The sequence below is a fragment of the Marmota flaviventris genome, chromosome 2 (genome assembly GCF_047511675.1).
Source record: "Marmota flaviventris isolate mMarFla1 chromosome 2, mMarFla1.hap1, whole genome shotgun sequence".
NCBI classification, from domain to species: Eukaryota; Metazoa; Chordata; class Mammalia; order Rodentia; family Sciuridae; genus Marmota; species Marmota flaviventris.
In genome coordinates this window covers 203,520,426-203,542,903 of record NC_092499.1, presented here as the reverse complement: position 1 = coordinate 203,542,903, position 22,478 = coordinate 203,520,426, and the positions used below count along the sequence as shown (strand labels likewise).

At 43.7% G+C, this 22,478-nt stretch overlaps 1 protein-coding gene across 3 annotated transcripts; it reads right to left on the bottom strand.

Annotated features, from left to right (window-relative positions):
• Nucleotides 1–758: 758 nt before the first annotated feature.
• On the bottom strand, nt 759–20,073 carry Pcmtd2 (protein-L-isoaspartate (D-aspartate) O-methyltransferase domain containing 2). 3 transcript variants are annotated; one of them, XM_071609110.1, is made up of 6 exons: nt 19,966–20,073; nt 16,020–16,350; nt 11,753–11,855; nt 10,944–11,115; nt 5,663–5,786; nt 759–3,384 (listed from the first exon to the last, which is right to left on the bottom strand). In XM_071609110.1, the coding sequence occupies exons 2-6, from the start codon at nt 16,324–16,326 to the stop codon at nt 3,008–3,010; spliced, it is 1,083 nt and encodes a 360-aa protein (XP_071465211.1). In that variant the 5' UTR covers nt 16,327–16,350; nt 19,966–20,073; the 3' UTR covers nt 759–3,007. The 3 variants fall into 3 exon arrangements, with proteins under 3 accessions (XP_071465211.1, XP_027809942.1, XP_027809941.1); XM_027954141.3 differs by lacking the exon at nt 19,966–20,073 and adding an exon at nt 19,164–19,942; XM_027954140.2 differs by lacking the exon at nt 19,966–20,073 and adding an exon at nt 18,430–19,146.
• Nucleotides 20,074–22,478: the final 2,405 nt, after the last annotated feature.

Here is a 22,478-nt window from a genome sequence, read left to right as displayed (position 1 = left end):
CCTAACCCCTACCCTAACCCTTGATCCTGACCTTAATGTTGATCCTTGACTCTCAACCCCTGATCCCACTCATCAAGGCCAGCAAGCAAAAATGTCTTCTTCCTGTAATTATGTTAGAGCTCTCACCTGGGTCCTGCCCATTGATTAGATCCCCAATACTTAAAAGTAGGTAACTTTCTGACCATTTTTGTTGCTTTGGTGGAGCTACAGATTCTCAGTGATCCCTACCTGTTTGTTTTCCACTGCACCATTCAGCCTGTTCCTGTTGGGACCTCAAGTTCAGATCCCTGGATCCATTTGGTTCACTTATTCTTTACATTTTTATGTTTTTCATGTAAGTCTCTGAAATAAGATTTCATCTTCATGGCATACAACTTCCACATAGCACATTCTTAAATATTTACATACAAATATAAAATTTTATATGGACTGCACTAATTGAAGTAAATAATAAAAACTTTCCTGTACTTTAAGACACATGCTATCTTTTAACATCCTCAGAATAAGGGGAAATTGTGTCAAAACATCTAATAGACATTCTTCAAAGTATGTTTCGAGTTGCCTATTCATTTATTAACTAGGAACAGTGGTTGGCCTTCCCTACATCCACTATAAATGCTGCAGAACCAAGCAATCCAAGTACCTGGTGAGAAGAAACATACACTAATGAAGGGGAAAGGAGTATTTTTTGAGATTTTTTTTTTTTTTAAAGAATGCAGTCGAGAATTTAAATCCCACACAGGAAACAGAAGCAATGCTGAGAGTAAAACATCATAACTACCTTTATTATTCACTGTGTTTATTCATGTATGTCAGCTCATTAAAATCACTGTTTCAAATTTCTTGGATCTCCAGGCTGGAGAAAGGATTTTTATGTACATGCTGACTCTCATATTACATACTTGTTGTGCACAGATCTATGGCTTTTACCACTTTTCAAGATAAGTTGTGTGAAAACACAGACCCTAACAGTAAAGAGCCATCAGGACACGACGGTACGGCCTTGCTGACAACTACAGGACGACACCTCTGGAAACAAAGTGTGTGTTATGGTGAATTCTGGTGTGAGGTGCTTAATCACAAGAAAACTTACTTACAATTTTCCTTTACACCAACCTATTTCTCACATATATTACAACTATATTTTTAACTGAATTCTGGTTTAAAAATCACAAACCAACAAAATACAAACACAAAATGCTACAAAAAGTTTAACATATAGGGGAAACATCTCTTATGTATTATAGTGATTTTTATAATCTAGCATAAAGGCAAACGTGGTTTTTAAAAAATGCACTCCATATATAATTATAGGGGGGAAAATCAGCCAAGCCACCTAATGTAACATTTCACAGGTATCATTCTTTAATATCATGTCCACAGATTTCCATGTACAGAGAAGCCTACACGTCAGTGAGAATAGTGTCAACAGGATCTGCAAACTACAAAGTATCAGCAAATAAACTTAAATCATGCATTTCTCTCTGAAACAATGAAGCCTGGTTCTGAGTTACAAGGCAGGTAAAAACTATAAACTGACTTTCTTTAACGAGTGTATATTTACCAATCTAGGGTAATATGTTTTCCCAGCTACACATGCAGACTATATTGTGTTAAAAATCAAAAAGCAGAAAAGATCCAAAATAACCAGTCAAGCTACGATACCTAGAGAGACAGCAAAGGCCTCCCTGTGAGTCAGCTCATGCCGGGGAAGATGAACCAACACCGGGACACTTGACCCTACGTCAGCACATGCACTCATTATTAACAGTTTACACTAGTCTATTCTTTGGGTAAAAAAAAAAAAATCTTTAACAACAGCCAATGTTTTAGAATCAGCAATGGAATCAGTAACTTCAAATCATTTTGCCATCTGACTGCTAGACCCACAACTTGATAGAAAGCTCTCAAAACAAGGCCTAGAGAAGGTGGATCTCACAAATCACTGAGCTGAACTGTTCTAATGCAATGGAGCTACCAAAATACATACATCTGTTAAGAAAACTTACAAAACTAACAAATCTCTTTTTCTCTAGAATTATAAAAGATAAATCTATGAATCAATACTCTAATGTGATCACAGAGAGACAGCAAACTGAAGTCGAGCAGCACAAGCTGTCTGCAATGCTCCCTAATTTACTTTCTACCTGCTGAGGACTGGGCAACCCAACACCATGGAATCCATCATAGTCTTTAAAGACGTGAGATAAATCATCATCCCGATGGGCAGGGCAGAAGCAACTTGATGTATTACTTACACATGTAAATAAAGAGCTTGTTTTGTTTTCAGGATATGCTTCAGGAAATCACATGACAGTGGTTCTTTACAATTCAGGTAGCAAAAGGGGTCAGAAAAACACTCTTGGAAGTTCTTTGAAATTCCAAAAAGACAGCTGGCAGTTTGATGTTTTTATTCCTGCTCCCCCACACACAATTTTTCCTTTCAAAAATTACAGCTGACAACTCACATAAGATTTAATTAAGTTGGTTGAAATAAGGGAGGGTGTTTCAATAATGTCTCCCCTCTAGAAAACCAAGTTCAGCAGAACTCAGTGCCAGTAATTAAGAGGCCAATACCATAAAATTCAAACCTGGGCAGTGATACATCACACTGAGAAAAGATTTCATATATTTACAAAGTTGAGCTTCACCTCCCACAGGCAATTCTGCTTCAGGTGCACTCTGATGTGTGCATGCACCTGCAGGGGATGGGGGAGGGGGGCAGTCGGCAGAACATCGTCTCTGCTGCACTTCAGTGTTTTAGCAGAGCTAAACCAAACCGCCTGACTTGAGGAAAACACTCTTCTATGCAGCATACATCCTGTCAGATCATGTTTAAAGATATCACAGCACTGAATCAGAACTTTAGAGACACAAAGAAAAAGAAAACTACGACACGGATGAGTACAGCAGTCCCTTCCCACAGCATCTGCTCCCAGGAGACACCTCAGACGGTACAATCAGACTCCAATCGGCTCTTCCTCGCTTTCTCCCTTCAAATAGAAGTTTATTTTTCTCTGTAATAAAGCAGGTAGTATTTCAGGGGGTCTGGCAGAGGGAGGCTCAGGACCTTCTGGCGTAGGAAGTTCACTGGAGGGTCTGGCTTGGTCTCTGGCAGGGTTTTCTCTTCTTCCCTCCGCTCTTCTTCCAAGTCTTCACAGCTGTTGTCATCGGAGGGGTTGGAAATACGACTAGCAAAGACCTCTTTGTCCAAAAAGACAATTGTTTCCATTCTACGGCGGCGGACCCTCCTTCGTTTACACCGAGGCGTGTTCTTCAGTCCACTTCCACTTCTGCTCGCTGCTTCCTGATGAATGACCTTCTTGATGGTGCCCCTGATGGCAATGCGGGCCAAGTCCTGGAGGCTGCGGACAGCCAATGGTGCTGCAAACAGCAAGAGGGCAAGAGGGTCTGAGCCAACACCACAAAGCCTGAAGGTTTGAACCTAATGGCACCTGAACTCACTGGCTATTCACAAGCACTGCAGAATGGGAGCGCCTTTTAAGCAAGTGTTGATAAGTGCTCTAATCTGCATTCTGGGGTTTTCCCAAAGCAAGTTCAGATACACTAATTTTTAACAATGAAAAGGAGAGAAAGCAATATTGCCTGGCTCGGGTCATTGGCAGAATTAACTGACAAGCTGTCACCATTTACTGTGTTCATTCATGTACTAACCCATGCAGGGTTACACAGCAGAGCTAACATTCTTCCATCTATTTTAACACTGTTCTAGCAACTTTTAAACTGAGTATTTGTTCCATTTCTTGTTAAAGTAGATAAGAGCAAATTTTTTTATTAAAGTGGAGAAAAACAAAATCCCCAGAGCACAATAAGGAAAAAGATCATCTGGCACTTGGGGCAGAGTGACACTGGCACACAGTGAACATGCACAGCAGCACACAGGGCTCTTCTCATGGCCACCCAGCTCCTGAGACACCACAGGGACAGCTATCCCTAGGTCACAACCCCTCCTCCTGCCACCCCCAGTGTTGTTCCCTAAGGCTCCAATGTCCACCATCCTCCTTTCCTGGCATGCCTGTGTCCCTGGTTTCACATCCATTCTGAGGCTTTATGTAAGAGACCAGCTCCCCAGGTTCTAGTCCAGGCCCAAACAACAGCCACAAAACAAAAGGGACACCTCAGGCTCCCACGTCCTTCCTCAGAAAGGTCTGCACCCCTGAACCTTTCTCACTGCAGAGCCCACAGCATCCTGACTGGTTCTGGTCTTTAGCCTGCCTGCTTATCCACCCAGCTGAGAGGTGACCCGAGTGGGGCATGTCTAAGCTACACACCCTCATGGTACACTGGCTTTATCTTTGCCAGTTTCCTACCCCACTGTCTCCATTGGCTTTACTTATCTAGGAAACTCTGGCCCAGGAAGACAGAAGTTCAGAGTATCTTTCTTACTTTGGGAACCCTAAGCAGCATTAGGTGACTATGCACCACCAGCACTGGCTTTGAAGGCCTCCCTCAGAACAAGCATCTCAGACAGCCAACTTGCCATCAGGACCGTTATCCAGGGCTGATTCAGCCTCCCACAGAAACACTTTCAATAAGACCAATAAAAAGTCTCATAAACACTCCAAAAGAGCCCTTGTCTTCCTAAACTCTGCTCTAGCAACCTCCCTTATCAACAGCAGCATCTGCTGAGAAGTTTCCACGCTGCTCAGATCTCTAGAACATGCATCTGACAGACTCCCCCTGCAGGCAACATGCTGCACACCTAAATGTCTGGTGGCCCTCCACAGCCTCCTGGTGAACTCAGATCTACCTACACACCAGTCCAGCTTCTCCCAAATGCCCAAGTTCGACCACATTAGGAATATGCACTTTTAACTTTGCCCTGCTTCTGCAAAGACCTTTCCTCCCCTCCTCCTCTCTTTAGGGAATTCCTTTTTACCTCAAGACCAAGCACAACCACCACCTTCTATCCAACCTTCCTTGGTCCCTCTAAGCCCCTTCTATTGCTGCTTCCACTGTTGCTTGTTATCAGATTTTAAGGACCAATCTATGTCATATGACTAGAAAAGTATAATTATTTGATAATGATTCCTCTCAATCTGAAAAATATTTCTGGAAGGAACTTGCTAAAGTATACTTCTTTGGGTATTGGAACTATGTGTGATATTTTCTTTCTCTCTTTTTTAAATCAAATCAGCTGGAACTCTCATTTCTGTGTGAACTGTTTAAATCATAAAATCCTAGGAGAAATGCTACTCTGGCGCCAGCTCCTCTCCGCTCTGCACCCAGAAGAAGGGAAATGCAAAGGCTCACAGCAAGCCCACCCACAATGGCAGAGGAGCATGGACACTGTCCGCCCTTGGTCTGCCCAGCTGGCAGCAGGTTCAAGTGTGATCACTCTCTCCCAGTAAATGAGTCAAGTGGTTTCAGTGTCCAAAGGCAGGACCCGCTAGCTCCCTTTCTGAGAATCCACTGCTATCAATGGCATGACCAGTAGCAGCCCTTAACAGATTTAAAAGAAGCCTAAAATAACCTAAGATGGGTGACAAACAGGTTATAATTTTTAAATGCCTAAAATCCCCTGTACAATCTTAAGGTTTCAGTGGGGAGTGAACATCCAATTTTCTTATAAATCTTGTTTCCTTTTGAATTTCTAATGAGATTAAAAGATCTGTACGTCAAATACGGTGCATTTACTCACGTAGCTGGACAAGTCTGGACTTTCCTGACTCCGAGTGGCAGGGCTGGACCAGAGGAGCGAAGGAAACAGCCAGAATCTTTTTGGTTTCCCAAGCAGAAGGGCCTATACGCGTTATCTTGGTCAACTATCCCAAAGACAAAAATGAGAATATCCAAAAAATTTGTCTACTAGATAGCTTGTGAGTGCAATCATTCTAATAAATAAAACAGATATACTAAAATAAAACTGCCTGACAACATGGACCTTAACATGATACTGCATGAGTACAGCTCACGAGTATTCCTAGAAAAATTCTTAAGATGGAATTTACCCAAGGCCCCAGACACACCTCTGTTTACAGAAAGTATCTGTGACAGAGAAACTAGAGAAAGGACAATGGGAGAAAATAACCAGAGATCAGAAAAGTGGGGATTCTCATAAGACATTTTCTTGGGCTCTTCTAGGTTGAAGAGGGGCTAACTTTAGGAAAAGTAACTGAAAATGCACAACCCCACCCCAGCCCAGCCACACCCAATCCTGAATCCTGGCCACAACTAGGGTGCAGGAAAAGTACCAAGGGCAGGCATGGCTGCACTTGGACTCTTCAACTTTCCATGTCATTCTGGACACCTGGGCGACTACTCTGTTCCTTCTGGAGAAATGTCCTGAGGCCCCTCACAGTGCACAGGAATTTGTGGTGATACACTGTAGTGTTGACTGTCAAGACATTTCTTCTGAAATAGAGGATAAGGGCCAGAAAACCTAATCAGACAGCAAAGCTGCCACCTAGGCTGGTTTCCAAACAGCCTAAACAGGTCACTGTACTATTTTTGATCATGCTAAAATTAGATGTTAGTCTTTTGAAAATATCTAAGCTGGCAAATCCTATAAAAGGTTAAGTAGCCATGTAGTGTGTGTGTGTGTGTGTGTGTGTGTGTGTGTTTTGTACTGGGAATTGAACTCAGGAGTACTTAACCACTGAGCCAACATTCCCAGCCCTATTTTGTATTTTACTTAGAGATAGGGTCTCACTAAGTTGCTGAGGCTGGCTTTGAACTAGCAATCCTCCCATCTCAGCCTCCTGAGTGGCTGGAATTACAGGTATGTGCCACCATGCCTGGCCCATGTACTATAAATATCAACAAGTTAATTACTTTCTCATGTACTAGCAAAAAGTTTTTTAATTTTTTTTTTAATTGTAAATGGACACAACACCTTTGTTCTGTTTATTTTTATGTGGTGCTGAGGATCAAACCCAGTGCCTCACACATGCTAGGCAAGTGCTCTACCACTGGGCCACAACTACAGCCCCTTTGATATTTTTAAAAAGAACTTCTAGCTATAATGAACATAAAATATTTAAATATAATCAATAAATGATGTGTGAGACCTTAAATAAAACTATAAACCCCCATTTCATATTCTAGACGAACAGAAGAAATATTATAAATATTATAACTATGTCCACAATCCTCAAAATTATCTGGAGATAAAATGATTCCAATGAAAAATTTAGTGCATTTTTGTCACACAAAGCAGAGTGATAACATCACCTGTGTAAGCAGAGAAATGTTTACAACAACACTGAGTGGAAAGAGCAGAGGAGACAGGTGCCCAAGCCCTCAGAGGCAGCGGCAGCCACGCAGGCAGCAGCTGGCCAGCACACGGCACTCCCATTGCACTGACTGCACTATCTGAAGCGGCAAAGCCTACAGCACACAGCCTTGAGCAAGCTCTTCTACTTGTGAGGAGAACAGAGCTTTTATCTTTTGTAGTTACATACTAAAATATTTGTGAGATTGTACCTGGAGAAGATACAAGGATAGTCACATCACAAAGAGGTGTACACACAGGCCTTCCTGGGAGCACTGTCAGTGACAGCAGAGGATGAGTGAGCCAAAGTGCCATCACTAAACCATATTCATTCTATACCAACAAAAGGTTTTAGAAATAGACAACGGGAAGTGGCAAAGAATTTCTAGATACTGTGAACACCAAATACTTAGAAATAATAGATACAATATCTACAAAAAATAAATAAATAAAACTACAAACCCTTTTCACACATGGCCGGGTGGGCAGACAGTGGAAGCACTGAAGGAGGGTTAGGAAGAAGTTTGCCTGCGTACTTTTTTAAGCAAAGAGATTTATACTAAAAGCACACCACACAGTGGTCACCACAGGCAAGGGTACAAGGGACAAGCCAGGAAAAAAAGTCCCTGTTTAGACTTGGAGCCTCGTAACCACTTCAGGAAGTACACACCTAGAATGGCAACCCCTAAAAACTGAAAGGAAAGGAGTAAGCTGTGCGTCAGAAGTAAAATCTCAGCTGGGGTGTGGCTCAGTGGTGGACCACTTGCCTGGCTTGTGGAGGCCCTGGGCTTGAGCCCTGGCACGGGGGCGTGGAGGGGTGGGTAGCAGTAAGATCTGAACAGGTCTGAACTAGTTTGGGTGGCACTGTCACTGCAGGTAGACAAGCAGCAGAGAGAAGGGTGGCACTGTGGCCAAGACTGGCTCCTCAGAAAGTCCCTGGTTCTGAAATCTGCTTGGAAGCTGCCAGTACGAACCCACAGTGCACTCTATCTCCACACCAAGCAAAACTGTCTGGCTCCACAAATCCCTGCACACACAAACCCAGTGTCAATGAGCACGCTGGGCCCCAGCTGTGGCCTCTCAACACCAACTCCCACCAACATATCAACCCTCAGGTCAAAACCACACAGACTGACCCTGGAATGCCTTTTCTCACCAGAAAGCAGTATAGCCATCACAGAGGTAGAGGGTGTATCTGGCCCAAGACAGGCGAGAATCACACCAGTACTAAAACATGAGGCCTGTTCAATCTAGGAATTCATAAAGATGGTAAAATGCAAGCAAAACCTCAGTGATCACTACCTTTGGCAGATGTTAGAGGATCAAATTATTGAGAAATTAATAAATAAAAGTTAAGAATCAAAATTTATCCTCTCTCTCTTGTATAAAGTTACCTTAGGGGAATCTAATTAGTAATGAGAGGTTTTCTCTTCATAGAAGTACAATAGCTACTAAATAAAGAAGAAATGATAAAATCAAAAGGGTATTATTCTACAGTTTCTAATGAAATAATCCATCAGGTTCTAAATCATGGCCACAAGCATCAGAAAAAATAGACAACAGGCCTGATGTGCCTACACACAAAAGTCAGGCTGACTCTCTGTATCCAAGGCTTCTGCATCCGGAAATTCAACCAACCACATATCAAAAACACTCAGGGAAACAATGTTACCAAACATGTACATATTTTTTCCTTGTTATTTATTCCCTAAACAATACAGTATACAACTATTTACAAAGCATTTACATTGTATCAGTGTTGTAAGGGACGAGAGGATGCACATCAGCTATATGCCAATGACATGATACATGATTTTTTTAATATTGATTTTTTAGTTGTAGATAGATACAATACCTTTGTTTTATTTATTCATTTTTATGTGGTGCTGAGGATCGAACCCAGGGCCTTGCACATGCTAGGTGTGTGCTCTACAGCTGAGCCACAACCCCAGCCCGATACGTGATTTTATATGAGAGGCCTAAGCATCCGTAGATGTGGGCATCCTGAACAGAGGATGGGTACCAAACAATGACTGCATATTTCAATACCTGGCAGATGTTCCTGTGCTCTCCGCCCCAAAATATATCGAACAGCACCCTAATCAAGTCTCTAGATCCAACCAGCAACACAGAAAAAACAGAGGACAGAGGACAGCAAAACCTAGACTGCAGGAAAGTCTACAGGACACATCAAGGCGAGTCCTTGAACAAATAAGCTGCAAAGAAAAAATGAAAGTGAAAGATGTGAGAACCTCTAGACCTAAAAGCACTTCAGAGTGGTACCAACCAAAGGCATCACACCAGCCTTAAACACGATCCCGTTTCAAACAAGCTACAGGGAAGAAATTTCTCAGTCAATAAGGAAAATCTGAAAATGAACTGGATATTTGAATATATTAACAAGTTACAATGGCTACTGGCTATTAATGTTACAAATGGTCTTATAACAATGTTTTAAAAAAACAGAGCTTTTATCTTTTGTAGTGACATACTAAAATATTTACAATTTTTAAACCTAGGGGCATTCACTAATGTCTTTATAATAAAGAGTGACTAATAGTGAGATAGTACACACCATCTAATGCTTGAAAATAGTAGCCAGTAATAAACAGTTCAACAAGCATTTTGGTGTAGACACCAAAATGATGGAGAATAGTGGATGACTTAAAATCACATTCCTGGACTCTGATAGGTAAAACAATGTCAGTTATAACCAGTATGTTCAATAATCTTTTTGAAAAAGGAGCAGCACAGATTAAAAGAATTAAGTCAGGTGCAATGGCACAGGCCTGTGATCCCAGTAACTTGGAAGGCTGAGAAAGGAGGATCACAAGTCCAAGGCCAAACTCAGCAACTGAGCCAGACCCTCAGCAACCTAATGAGATCTGAGACTCAGTCTCAAAAATGAAACAGGGCTGGGAATGTAGCTCAGTGGCAAATCCCCCCCATCCCCGGGTCAATCCCCAGTACCAAAAAAATAAATAAGTAAAATAAAAGTGTTCCAAGAATCATATGCTGATAGTAATTAGATTAAGACTATGAGCAGTTCTTCTTAGTTCATATTCTCTGGATTTTCTAAAATGGGTATTACTTCTGGAACAAAATAAATGCTAATATTTAAAAATTGCACAAAAGTGCACAACCTCCTAATTTATAACATTTCTATTTTTTCCTGGTTCTTTGTAACTGACAGAAATTTCTCCTGAGGACCAATTCACACCTGACATGCCCATGTATTATAATCTCTTTTCCCAATGAAACACAGTACCTAAACACATACAAACATGCATGGCCAAACCAGAACCTTGGAACAAGATTCCCAGGAAGCAGAGGTTCTTATAAAGTACTCACCACCAAGGTACTTAACAAGCAGACTAACAAAATGAAATAATTCTGATAATTTTATAAATTACAATTCTGGTATTAGAACAATTGTAATAACAATTAGAATAACTAGGGTGAGGAAGGAAGGAGGAGAAGAGGGAAGGAAAGAGGAGGGGAGAAAAGGAGTGAGAAGAAGGAGAGAGAGAAGGAAAAGAGGAACAGGGAGGGCCACACATCTAAGTCAGAGCTGGCCCAACACCATGCCTGTGACTGCCTGTCTCCTAGCTCACGAGATGGTAGAAGCTGTTACTAGGGTATATCTACATAAAATGCAGAGGAGACCTTGGCAGACAGGGCACAAAATGTCAGCTGCAGGGAGCCTGACCTTCTCCTCCAGGGGCATGACCAGAATTCCTCCAACCTTGAGAAGACTCTTCATGTACTCTTCATGTTCTTTCTGCACACCTGCCCCACAGTACACCCGATCATACTGAGAACAATCTGGGGAAATCTCCAGGCAATTGCCAGTAACAAAGGAGGGCTCACAGAAGTCAAACCTGGAAAGAAAAATGTGTTTTCTTTAAGTGACTGTACCATACTGCCATAAGACCATACAAAAATTCATACTGATCACAGGTTATGGTTCACTGTAAAACCCAGAGAACTGTGAGCTGGGAGCTGAAGCCACGATTCCAAAACCCACACAGTGCAAGTAAACACCATGAGCATGCCCCAAGTTTAAAGTGGCCTATAGTCAAGGTCAGCTGGACGGCTTGATGAGGGAGAGAAGGAAAAAGCACATTGTTTCCCTAAAAAGTCTAATTCCTAAAATAAGAACTTCGATGCCTTATCCTAAAGTGGCAAAAAGTAGTTATATAAATTGTTTAAAGACAAAAGGAACAACTGTATTTTACAAAAAAATTTGTGATAAAAAGTTGTTTATATTGGAAACACGGAAATTTAGCAAGACAAAAATTTTTGTTTTCTTCTCGTGTTAGTGAAAAACTGTCTTTAAACAGGAATCAGAAAACCTAGAGTCCTTACAGAATATATAAACAATCAGAAGAGGCATACGGATGACCTGGGATCATGCCAACACAGCTCAGGCATGCTTGCAGGCAAGTGCACACTCAAGCCAACTTCTATCTGACCAAAGTTTAAATTCTATTTCACACCCTCTAGTGTCTGACGTACTTGTCGAAGCTATCACTTGTTCTGATGAAGAAGTCCAGTTTCTGCTTTGCATACTCTATAACATCTGAATGTAGCTCCACCCCATGGTTCACACCAAAAGGACCTAAAAGGTTTCAGAATAAAAAAGTTTTTAGCACTAGAGAAAGAACACTTGCTTGCTTTTTCTACTTCATTAATTGCAACACATCTAACTTCGCATGTATTATATATAAACTCACAAGGTTTTTTGTTTTTTTGTTTTTACAGGAGATTAAACCACGAATGTTCTACCACTGAGCCACACCACAGCCCTTTTTATTTTTTATTTTGAGACAGGGTCTTGCTAAATTACCTAAGCTAGCCTGGGACTTGCACTCCTCCTGCCTCAGCCTTCCAAGTTGCTAGGAGGACAGGTGTGGTTACCACATCCAGCAAAATCCCAAAAGGTTTTGCTGTCTTAGCACAATGGCAGGCCTAAACCCCTCAAGCCACTTTTTCGATGTATACAGCAGCCCCATTCACAACACAGATGCTCGGGTCTCTTTGCTCTCAAACAAGAATCATTTGAAAATGGGGTGGGGGAGCCAAGAGCTCAGGGTCTTCCTACTAAATTACAGAGGAAAAGTAAACATGCAAATGGGACAGATAGAGGCCTCAGCTGTGCTTGTCCAGAGGCAGCATTTAGGGCAATTCTGTTTCCCACTAAGAGGATCCCCAAAACACTCAGACATAGGCATTTTAATAATTCTCACAAAACAGGCTTTAATTACCGTTAGAATAAAACTATTATTAAAAGGCACAATGAGACATTTTTTTAATTTATTTTTTAGTTGCACTTGGACACAATACCTTTATTTTATTTATTTATTTATATGAGGTGCTGAGGATCGAACCTAGGGCCTCGCACATACTAGGCAAGCACTCTACTGCTGAGCCACAACCCCAGCCCCACAATGAGACATTTTTTGTATCATAGGGAATGTATCCATAAGTTTTTTGTTCGTTTGTATGTTTGCTTTCTGGATGTACTGGAGAGAGAACACAGGGCCTGTGCATGCTAGGCAAGCACTAAGCCACATCCTCAGCCCTTTTTATTTTATTTTTGAGACAAGAGTGTGTCTAAGATGCCCAGGCTCACCTTGAATTGTAATCCTCCTGTCTCAGGAGATTGTCAGAAATTGCAGGAGTGTGCCACCAATTCTGGCTATGTATCCATAATTTGAAATAAAACTGTGAGACTATTCACAAGCCCACATGATGAGGAAAAGCACTCCCTCCTGTAAACATGCTTCTAGATTAGTTTGGGGCAAGCAGAGAACACTTTACAAGCAGCTTACACCTCTGTACACCAAGTTCAACCCAGGCTCATTTCAACAATGCAAAGGAAGACAGAGCACGAGGGCAGGGTGTGAGCACCTTCTCTGCACATTGTTCTGGGTGGTGCTTACCTGGAGGTGGACATGGATATAGAAGTCCACCAAACTCCATGCTTCACCTTACCCATCACTAAAACTCAACATGAGCAAACCCATGGGGCATGTAGGATTTTATTACTAGACATACACACTGCACTCACAGTGTATGTGGCATTGTTTGAGTGGTACTCAAACCAGAAAATACTGATGAATGAGCAAATGTCCATGCACCTGATATCTGAACTTTGGCTCCTGGATACATCTGGACAGCCCTCTCCCCAGGCCAAGCATCTACTCTTTTCTCTTAGTATCTCTCACACATCTTTAGCTGCTGCTAAACATTCCCTCATCAAGACACTCTTCCTGAAAAGTACTATGTTTGCTAGTTACGACATCAAACCTTAAAGTGTTTCACATTTTAAGACCCTTGCCAATCACTGACTTGAATCCGCATTAGTCTAGCTTGTGTACACTTGACCCCCTTCCATCATTTTCTCATTAATCCCCCAACTTCAGTGTCAAACATTCACTAGACCTGATTTCCCAGCACTTGAGAAGCAGAGGCAGGAGGATCCCTTAAGCCCACAAGTTCCAAACCAACCTGAGCAACCTAGCAATACCACATCTCCAAAAAGAAAAAAAAAAACAGAAAATGCTAAGTAGTTACTTCTATTTAGTAGTAGATACAGGACATGGTCCCTATTCCCAAGCAGCTCACCCACCAAACAGCAGTAACAGATCCTCCACTAGCAGAAAAGCATGATATGGTGGGCAGGGTAGTGCCTCAGGACATGGTACCACACATGCTGTGGTCAGACTGCAAGACCCCTCCAAGCAGAGCAGCTCCCACATACAAGTCCCTCCTTCAGGCATGTTATCTCATGAACCACCATCCACCCCTCACTGGTAAGAAAGAAGTAAAGGAGAACTGTGGCTAAGGGGAGAGGAGCTTGCAGAACAGCACAGGGAGGCAGGTGAGATAGAATGAACCAGGGGAAGGCAGTGGGGTCAGGAGGGCCACTGCACCAAAGGAGACCCAGACCTAGTGTGCACAGGTGCTGGAAGGCCAACAAGGTCTGATCTCTGGAGTAAGGTGTGTGAGGTGGCAAAAAGGCCAAATACACCGGGGCCTCTGGATGCAAATAGCCAAGATTCTGAACTGAGAGTACACCCCAGAGCTGCTTTGCCCACACCCACCACAGCAGAAGACACACGCTTTCCTGCAGACCTCAAGTGTAATTCCCAGTACCCAGGGGACCCAGAAAGGAGAAGCAACAGTATCTAGGGTGTCTAGGTTACAGCATCAAGCTGCAGGCACTCTCTTCTTTACCTCTAGGGCATCCAGAGCAGCAGGCTAGCCCAAGCTTGCTAGAGTCAGGCTTTCCAAGCATCTTTCTCCTGTCAATAGCATTTCTAATCTAACCAGTTTTAAAGTCTACTTCCCAAAAAACACCAATTTAGCCAAGGTTCCTCCAATTGTTCTGATATGAGGAGGGAGACTATAACTGGCAAGTTTAAAAATGATAAATCATCTGGGCATTGTGCTCTCAAAGCATGACAACCACAACAGTCTCAACCAAAACAAATTGAGTAAGAAGATTAAGTTAAAAACAAAAACGTACACACTTTAAAAGTTGAAGACAACAATCTATAACCTAGAGCCAAGTGCCCAGTCTCAAATTTCACCAAATTCCAAAGTTCACAAACTTAAAAAAGAATCTAAACTTTTTATTCCATATCCACAAAAAAATCAATTGTGACTTAGGGTTCTCCAGAGTGACAACAATTACAAAAAGCAGGGACTCTGACATACATGGTGATGAGTTCTCCTTGACTTGTAAGCCGTTCTTAATATTCAGAATTTCATACTCCAAATACTTAGGCCACTGTGAACATCCTTGTTTTGTTTTGAAACACAATGTGGCTGCATTGCCCAGGCTGGTCTCAAACTCCTGGGCTCACGGGACTCCACTTCCTTGGCTTCTCAAGTAGCTGCGACCACAGGAGTGTGCCCACACCCAGCACACTATGGATGTTCCTGATGTTTCTTTCATAGCCACAAACAGTCCAACAGCAAATGCCATCAGATCCAATATCAAAAAACGCCAACTGTAGCCACACCACACCGGCCTCATCCAGGGTCTCCCACTCAGCTTGCTGTAGCGACCCAGCCCAATTCCTCTTCAGAGCATCTCTCATAGCACAGAGCCACTCCTTCCATTTCCCTAGCAAACGCATCCCACCTCACTCAGAGTAAGAGCACATGTCTTTCCCCCAGTGTAGCATTTTACACAGGGCAAACATTCAGTAAACCCTTGGATATCTGATCCCCCCGCTATAAATATTAGAAATGGCCTTATTCCCACATGATTGCCACAAATTGTTCAGGAAAATGAGCTAAATGGCTTCAAGTAAGATAACCTATGAAACTGCTTCCATTCCTAAAGTTTATTTAAAAGTGTATAAACTTACAGGTATTACTCTTTCGGTATCAAACATAAAACAAATAGAAACTACTTAGAAAAACTTAAACTACCAAGGACCATAATGACTCTCAGTGGAAAGGAGTAAAGGGAACACAGTGGTTAAGTCAAGAAATCACAAGTTCAAGATCTACCCTCCTCTCCTGGTGGTGCATCGGCCATGACAGACTGCAGGCTGAAAGTGAGAAGAGACAGGAGAGAGGCCCTAAGAACTTGGGACTCATGGATGCATGTCATCTGGCCACCCACCATACCGTGACGACACTTCTGGCAACTTCGGGGAGGCCAAGTCTCTCACAGGACATGCAGTTAGCAGACTGTACTTTATGCCCAAAGAGAGCAACCTCAGGCAATGATCCAGGGAGCTGCACACTCTCCTTCTACACTCACCTAGAATAAGGCCCACCATGGAGCTGAGGTAGCCAGTGCCACTGCCCAGGTTCAGAAACGAGAGCCCAGGCTGCAGATCCAGGGCCTCCATCACCTCCGAGTAGATACATGGGGCGGAGAGGTGAATGTTTCCATGCTTCCATGCCAAGTCCTTGTAGGCATTTTCTTTAAACTCTTCAAGATAATAATCTGCACGATCAATAGCACGGAAAGCCTGCTCTACCAGTTCCGTCCGGATATACTGGGCTTCCTTCAGATTATCAATCAGCTCATCGTTGTCCTCTCCAGCACTCACCGCACCGCCCATGTTCAGAATTACACTCAGGCAAGACTAGAACCAAAAATCAAAGAATTATTTACATTAAGATCAAAACAATAAAAGATCTAAATATACCAAATTCAAATTCTCAACTCTGGAAATAATACAGATGAAATGTTTTGTCTAACTACCCAACCCTCCAGATTTAGATGAAAGATACCAGATTTAGAAGAAAAGCCCAGTTCAATTAGAAAGTCAAGCCAATAATACAAAAAAAAAAAAAAAAATTGGATGTTTATCTGAAATTCAAATTTAAGTGGTGTCTTAAATTTTGTCTGGTAATTCTACACCTCTACACACAAAAAGACCCACTTAAGTCAAACACATCCAATGTGTTCATTTGGGTATTTTGATGTTCAATTTTTGGACAAAATATCAACAAAACTTTCTTCCCAAAGAGAACACATTGTGGCAAACACCTATTGTAACAAGCACAAAATGAACTTCAAAGCTAGAAGCTAGGGAGCAGGATCAGCAGCTACCAGAACTCCCCATGCAGTTCTCCAACTCTCCCAAAAGTGCATTTCTTACTTTCTCCCAAATTACTTTCAGGGAGGAAAATGTGCAGCACCTGCCTGTCACCTTTCAGCCCAACTTCTGCAACACTGAGTCCTCATCTACTGCACAGGGAAATGCTCTTTCACCTGGAGTGCTCCCACTCCTCCTGAAACAGTTCATCCTGGCCCCAGGCACCTTTTCCAAAGCCTCAGCTTTTCTTCACACAAGATGGTGACTCAGGTGCAACTTCTGGGGAAAAGACCACCCCAGGAAGACTAACTCAAACACTCTGCAGTGCTCCCTCTCAGTCCTGTGGGTCTCCAACTACAGAATGAGGGTAGCAAGGAAACACTGGGCAGACAACTGTAGAAGAGCAGTTAGCCAGAATGAATACAAACACCACCTGTGTGAATCTCCAGCCTCTTAGAGCAGGTGAACAAAATGTGTCTCTTCTATTTACCTATCTCCATGATCAATATCTGAGGGCCGAACATGAGACTTCAAACCACAATTCAAATACTACACGTCAGCCCCATTTGAAGCTGTTTCAGAGCCACAGTTCCATGACAGCCACGCTAGACAACTTACACGGGGATTATGTGCTAATATTTGGGTTTAATCCTGGATGAGCGGCTTCATTCTGAAGAAACACCACTATCTAGCCTGGCATAGTCAATTGTCACAATCATTGACAATTCTGTTCACTGATTAACAGTGGAGTCCTGCATTTAGATTCTTAATGGCCTATTTAGAAAGCCATATACCCTACTATGTGTCGGGTCAGGAAAGCCACCTCTTTACCCCAAAGCCTGTATGTAATGCTCTGTCACTGTATCTCAACACTGCTCTTTTCTTTTTATGAGATAGCACAAACTGTACATTAGACATGCTTCATTTTCACTAAGCATCATTTATTTTGAACTTTTCCTCACTTTGAAAGTTTATTCCATATCAAAGGGCAGCTATTTAGAAAAACAGCTACCACCTTTCTAGTGGTGCCACCTGCCAGATGTGACCTCACATAAATGAGCTGGAGAAGAGCAGTTACCTGGCTCACAATCATACAGCCAGGGCATGCAGTCAAAACAGGACCATGTGGCCTTAGCCCTGTGTTTTTTTACACCAATGCAACTGACAGAGTAGCAACACTCTTTACCCGAAATGTCTTGCTAACCCTCTGACCATCAGGGCAACCCTACCCACAGGTACAGTGGGTGTGGTACTCTTACTGGCTTTATCCTATAATCCAACACTCCTTCCTAAGGATAGATCACTGCTAACTGCAGACATGGATGTAATCAGTCATCACGCAACACACCAAAAATACCCACAACATACTTGAAGATGTCCTCACCAAACCAAATCCTACCACTGCATCAGTTAAATCCAATTTCTCAAACTAATGGAAAAGCACTTTTAGGATGCTGCCCTTATTGTACTTTACTGTTTGCTGAAATCCTTAATACCGTTCCTGCCCAGTAGTGACCAGCAAGTAGAAGATGCACTGAGCTACAGCCACAAGGGAAGGTCTGTGACTGTGGCTATATCAACACGAGTACAGCTGTGGTTATGGAAGTGGGCATTCCTAATTACATTGGTCTTGGCAATCTTCACAAGGAGGTCCCATGGTCCAATCTGGAGGTCATTTCTTAAAGGAACTATGAAGAGGATGAGCTGGGGATAGGGACTCAAAAGCACACATCCTGAGGGCAGAATGATGGAAAACAGGCTTCTCCTCTTAAGAACCAGAATCCTTAAAAGTTCCTATTCATGGAGAAAAGCCTAACCAGTGGTCCATGTTGGAAACAGTTACTACTAAACACACAGGAAAGCTTTCTAAAAACTGGAATTTTAAGAAGATAGAGAGAGGGGGGGGGAGAGAGAGAGAGAGAGACTGGTTTATGAGAGAGAGAGAGAGAGAAACTGGTTTCTCAGAGAAAGAGAGAGCGAGAAAAACTGGCTTCTCAAAACACTCTCCCAGCCACATCACAGTTGAGGAACCAGTGGGGCCAGGGAAAACCCCACCACCTTAAAGGGATAGGCAGCCACAATTCCTGAGCCTTCATAGGCATTCAGCATCCCTCACTCTTGAATGACAGGCTACCAAGTGCTTTTGCTTTACCCATTTCTTGCTGACAAGAACAAAGACAACCTCTGTAGGCAGAAGAGTGGCAAGGGGCTGATATTCAGCTGACAAATTTGAAGAGAAGAACAAAGGAACCCAGCCCAGACAAGTTCTCCTTGTCACTACTTAACACCTTTTCCTACTGCTCGGGCCAATTCTATTTTCTGAAAAGATTCAAGGTAAAATTTGTTTCAAACTGTACCTACTACCCACTCGCTTCAGAACTACTTATGCAAGGACAGGTGGTGGGCCTCGAGTAAGCTGATCCCAACTAGCACAAGGCAGGGGAGGACAGGACCCACAGGACATAATGTGGGGCAGGGAAGAGGCTGGGGAGGGAACATCATGGGGAGGAAAGATGCTGGGGAGAGCCTCTGGGGAGGGGGCGCTGGGGAGGAGGCACTGAGGAGAAGATGCTGGAGAAAGGAAGACTCTGGGAGGGAAGACGCTGGGGAGGGAAGATCATGGGGAGGGGACACTAAGGAGGGAAGCTTATGGGATCCTGGGGAGGGATGCTGGGGAGGCAAGATGCTGGGGAGACAAGATGCTGGGGAGGGGGCGCTGAGAGGGAAGATGCTGGGGAGGGGGCGCTGAGAGGGAAGATGCTGGGGAGGGGGCACTGAGAGGGAAGATGCTGGGGAGGGAAGATCACGGGATCCTGGGGAGGGGATGCTGGGGAGGGAAGATCATGGGATCCTGGGGAGGAATGATCATGGGGAGGGAGCGCTGGGAGGGAAGATCATGGGGAGGGGGCGCTGGGAGGGAGGATGCTGGGGAGGGAAGTCATAGGCTCCTGGGGAGGGATGCTGGGGAGGGAGCGTCGGGGAGAGGAGGCGCTGGCGGGGGGAGACTCCCGGGAGCGGCCAGGGCGCAAACGTTCCCCGGAGAAGGGGAGGGGCGCGGGGAGACCAGGAAGACGGCTGGCGCTCAGGAGATCGAGGAGAGCAGCGGGGCTGCAGGAGGCGGGACCGGGGCGGCGGCGGCGGCGGCGGCGGAGGCTCTACCTCCGCGCTCGACGGCCCGCGGGTCTGGGCCGCGACGGCAGCTGCTCGGGCGCGTCCCTGGCGTCCGCGGCCCGGACGCCGCTCCGACCTCGGCCGCCGTAAACATCCGCCGCCGCCTCTGCGCCTGCGCGCGCCGCGGCCACACTGCGCCTGCGCCGCGGGTTAAAGGGGCGACGGCGAGGGCGCTTAAAGTGGCTACGCATCCGTGGAGGGGTTTGTTTTGCAGTGTAGCTGGCTGAGCCTCACCTTGGGTCTTTGCCCTCTCGGCCTAGTGACCACGAGGGCAGACGACACTGGGAGGGGTGTCGGCGGGAGAAGGGGCCTCTGTCCCGGGGCACGAGGGAGAAGCTGTAGAGCCAGAGCCGGAGCCGGAGCCCGGCGGCAGGGGCGGTGGGGCCGAGAGGGGACCGAGGTTGGCTCCAGGACATCGCCCCTGTGCAAGTGACTCGCAGGGACCGAGGCAGAAATGAGGAAACAGGGCGTCGGGGTGCGCCACGTGTGGTGCAGAACAGGAAGGACTAGTCGCTGCAGCAGGGCAGAGCTGAGCTGGGCTGGGGCCGCGCTTGGCCGCTGGGGTGGCCGCCTCCACACCTGAACCAGCTTTTGTGTGGGCCTCTGCGGAGGAACACGCTGCCTGAGCCTCGTTCAGAGCCACCTGTCCAGATTGCTTTCGATTTTGTCCTTCCAGTTCAAGTGACAAACAGGCCTGTTCCATGACCTCTCCTTCGCGCCAAACCCTTGGAGACTGTAGATTGAAGATGTAGCATCATGTGATGAAGGAGCCTAGATTCCTGAGTCAAGACGTGTAAGAGAGTCATTCAGTCTGCAATGAATTGTGATATGAATTAGGGGGAAAAAATGATGATACAGTTTAACAAAGAAAAAGTTTATGTGGGAAGACAAAAGACCCAGAATGGTTAACACATTAATGATGGAAAAGAACAAAATTGGACAACTGCTGCTACTTGATTTCAAGACTTATTAGAAAGTTACAATAATCAAGACAGTGTACTATTGGGGGGACTGGGGAAGAAATGCCTAGATGAGTAGCACAGAATAGAAAGCCCTGAGATAGGCCCACACAAATGTTGTCAGTACTTCTTTGATACAGGAACAAAAAATTCACTGGAGAAAGGGCAATCTTTTCAATAAAAGATGCTAGAACAGCTAAACATTAACAAACCAAAAAGGGCCAGGGGGACAATCTAGATACAGATGTCACTTTCCACATGAAACTTCTAGAAGATCATAGAGGATCTAAGTGATCTCGGGCCGAGTGATGACTCTTTAGATGTGTGAGTCCATGAGAAAAAAATTGGCAAGTTGAATGTCTTTAAAAATTCTGCTTTGTGGAAGAAACTGTTAAGAGAATAAAAGCCACAGTGTACTGAAAGAAAATATTCATCACTTATTTGATAAATGACTTTTAAAGAACTCTAAATTAAAAACAATATAATTTTTAAATTTGCAAAAGCTCTAAACAGATGCTTCAAAAGAGTAAATATATAGATGGATGCTCAATATCATAAGTTAGGGAATTGCAAATTTATAAAACAATGAGGTACCAACACACATCTATTACAATGGCCAAAATCTGATACACTGACACCACCAAATGCTAAGGAGGACAAGGAGCAACAGCAGTTTCCATTGCTGGAGGTAATGCCAGATTTTCAATAAAGCCACTTAAATAGACAATATGGCAGTCTTACCATAAGGTCCAGTATTTGTGCCCACAAATAAAATGACTGTTATGCATACACAACAACCCACACGTAGATATATCTATGACAGCTTCATAACTTGGAAGTAGTTAACACAGTCTTCAAAGGGTCAATGATAAACAACTGTGGTATATCCATAAACTAGAGTATTAACCAGTGATAAAAAGAATGAACTATAGAACCTTGAAAACACATGGATAAAGTTTAAATGGTCATTGCTAAGTGAAAGAAAACAGCATGAAAAGACAACAGGCATTCTGTGGAATTCCAATGACGTGACATTCTGAATAAGTAGAATGGTCAGTGATTACCAGGAACCAGGGCAGAGAGAATGAACAGGTGGAGCGTGGAAGATTTTTAGGACAGTGAAAGAATTCTGTATTATCCATGTAATAATAGATGCCTGTCATTATACACCTGTCAAAATTCACAGCAAGCTCAACACCAGGAGGCACCCCTAATATAAACTGCAGACTTTAGTTAATAGTAATGTATTGGTATTTCAGTTGTAACAATGTGTAACACCAATGCAAGATGTTAACAAGAGAAGCTATGGGCAGAAGAGAGAGAGAATCTCTACTATCTGCTTGTTTTCGTAAATCTAAAACTGTTCTCAAAAATAAAGTTTATTGTAAAATGTGATGGTACATGCCTATGATCCCAGCAGCTCGGGAGGCTGAAACAGGAGGATTGCAAGTTCAAAAAGCCAGCCTTAGCAACTTAGTCAGGCTTTGTCTCAAAATCTTAAAAAATAAACATAAAAAAGGACTGGAGATGAGGCTCAGTGGT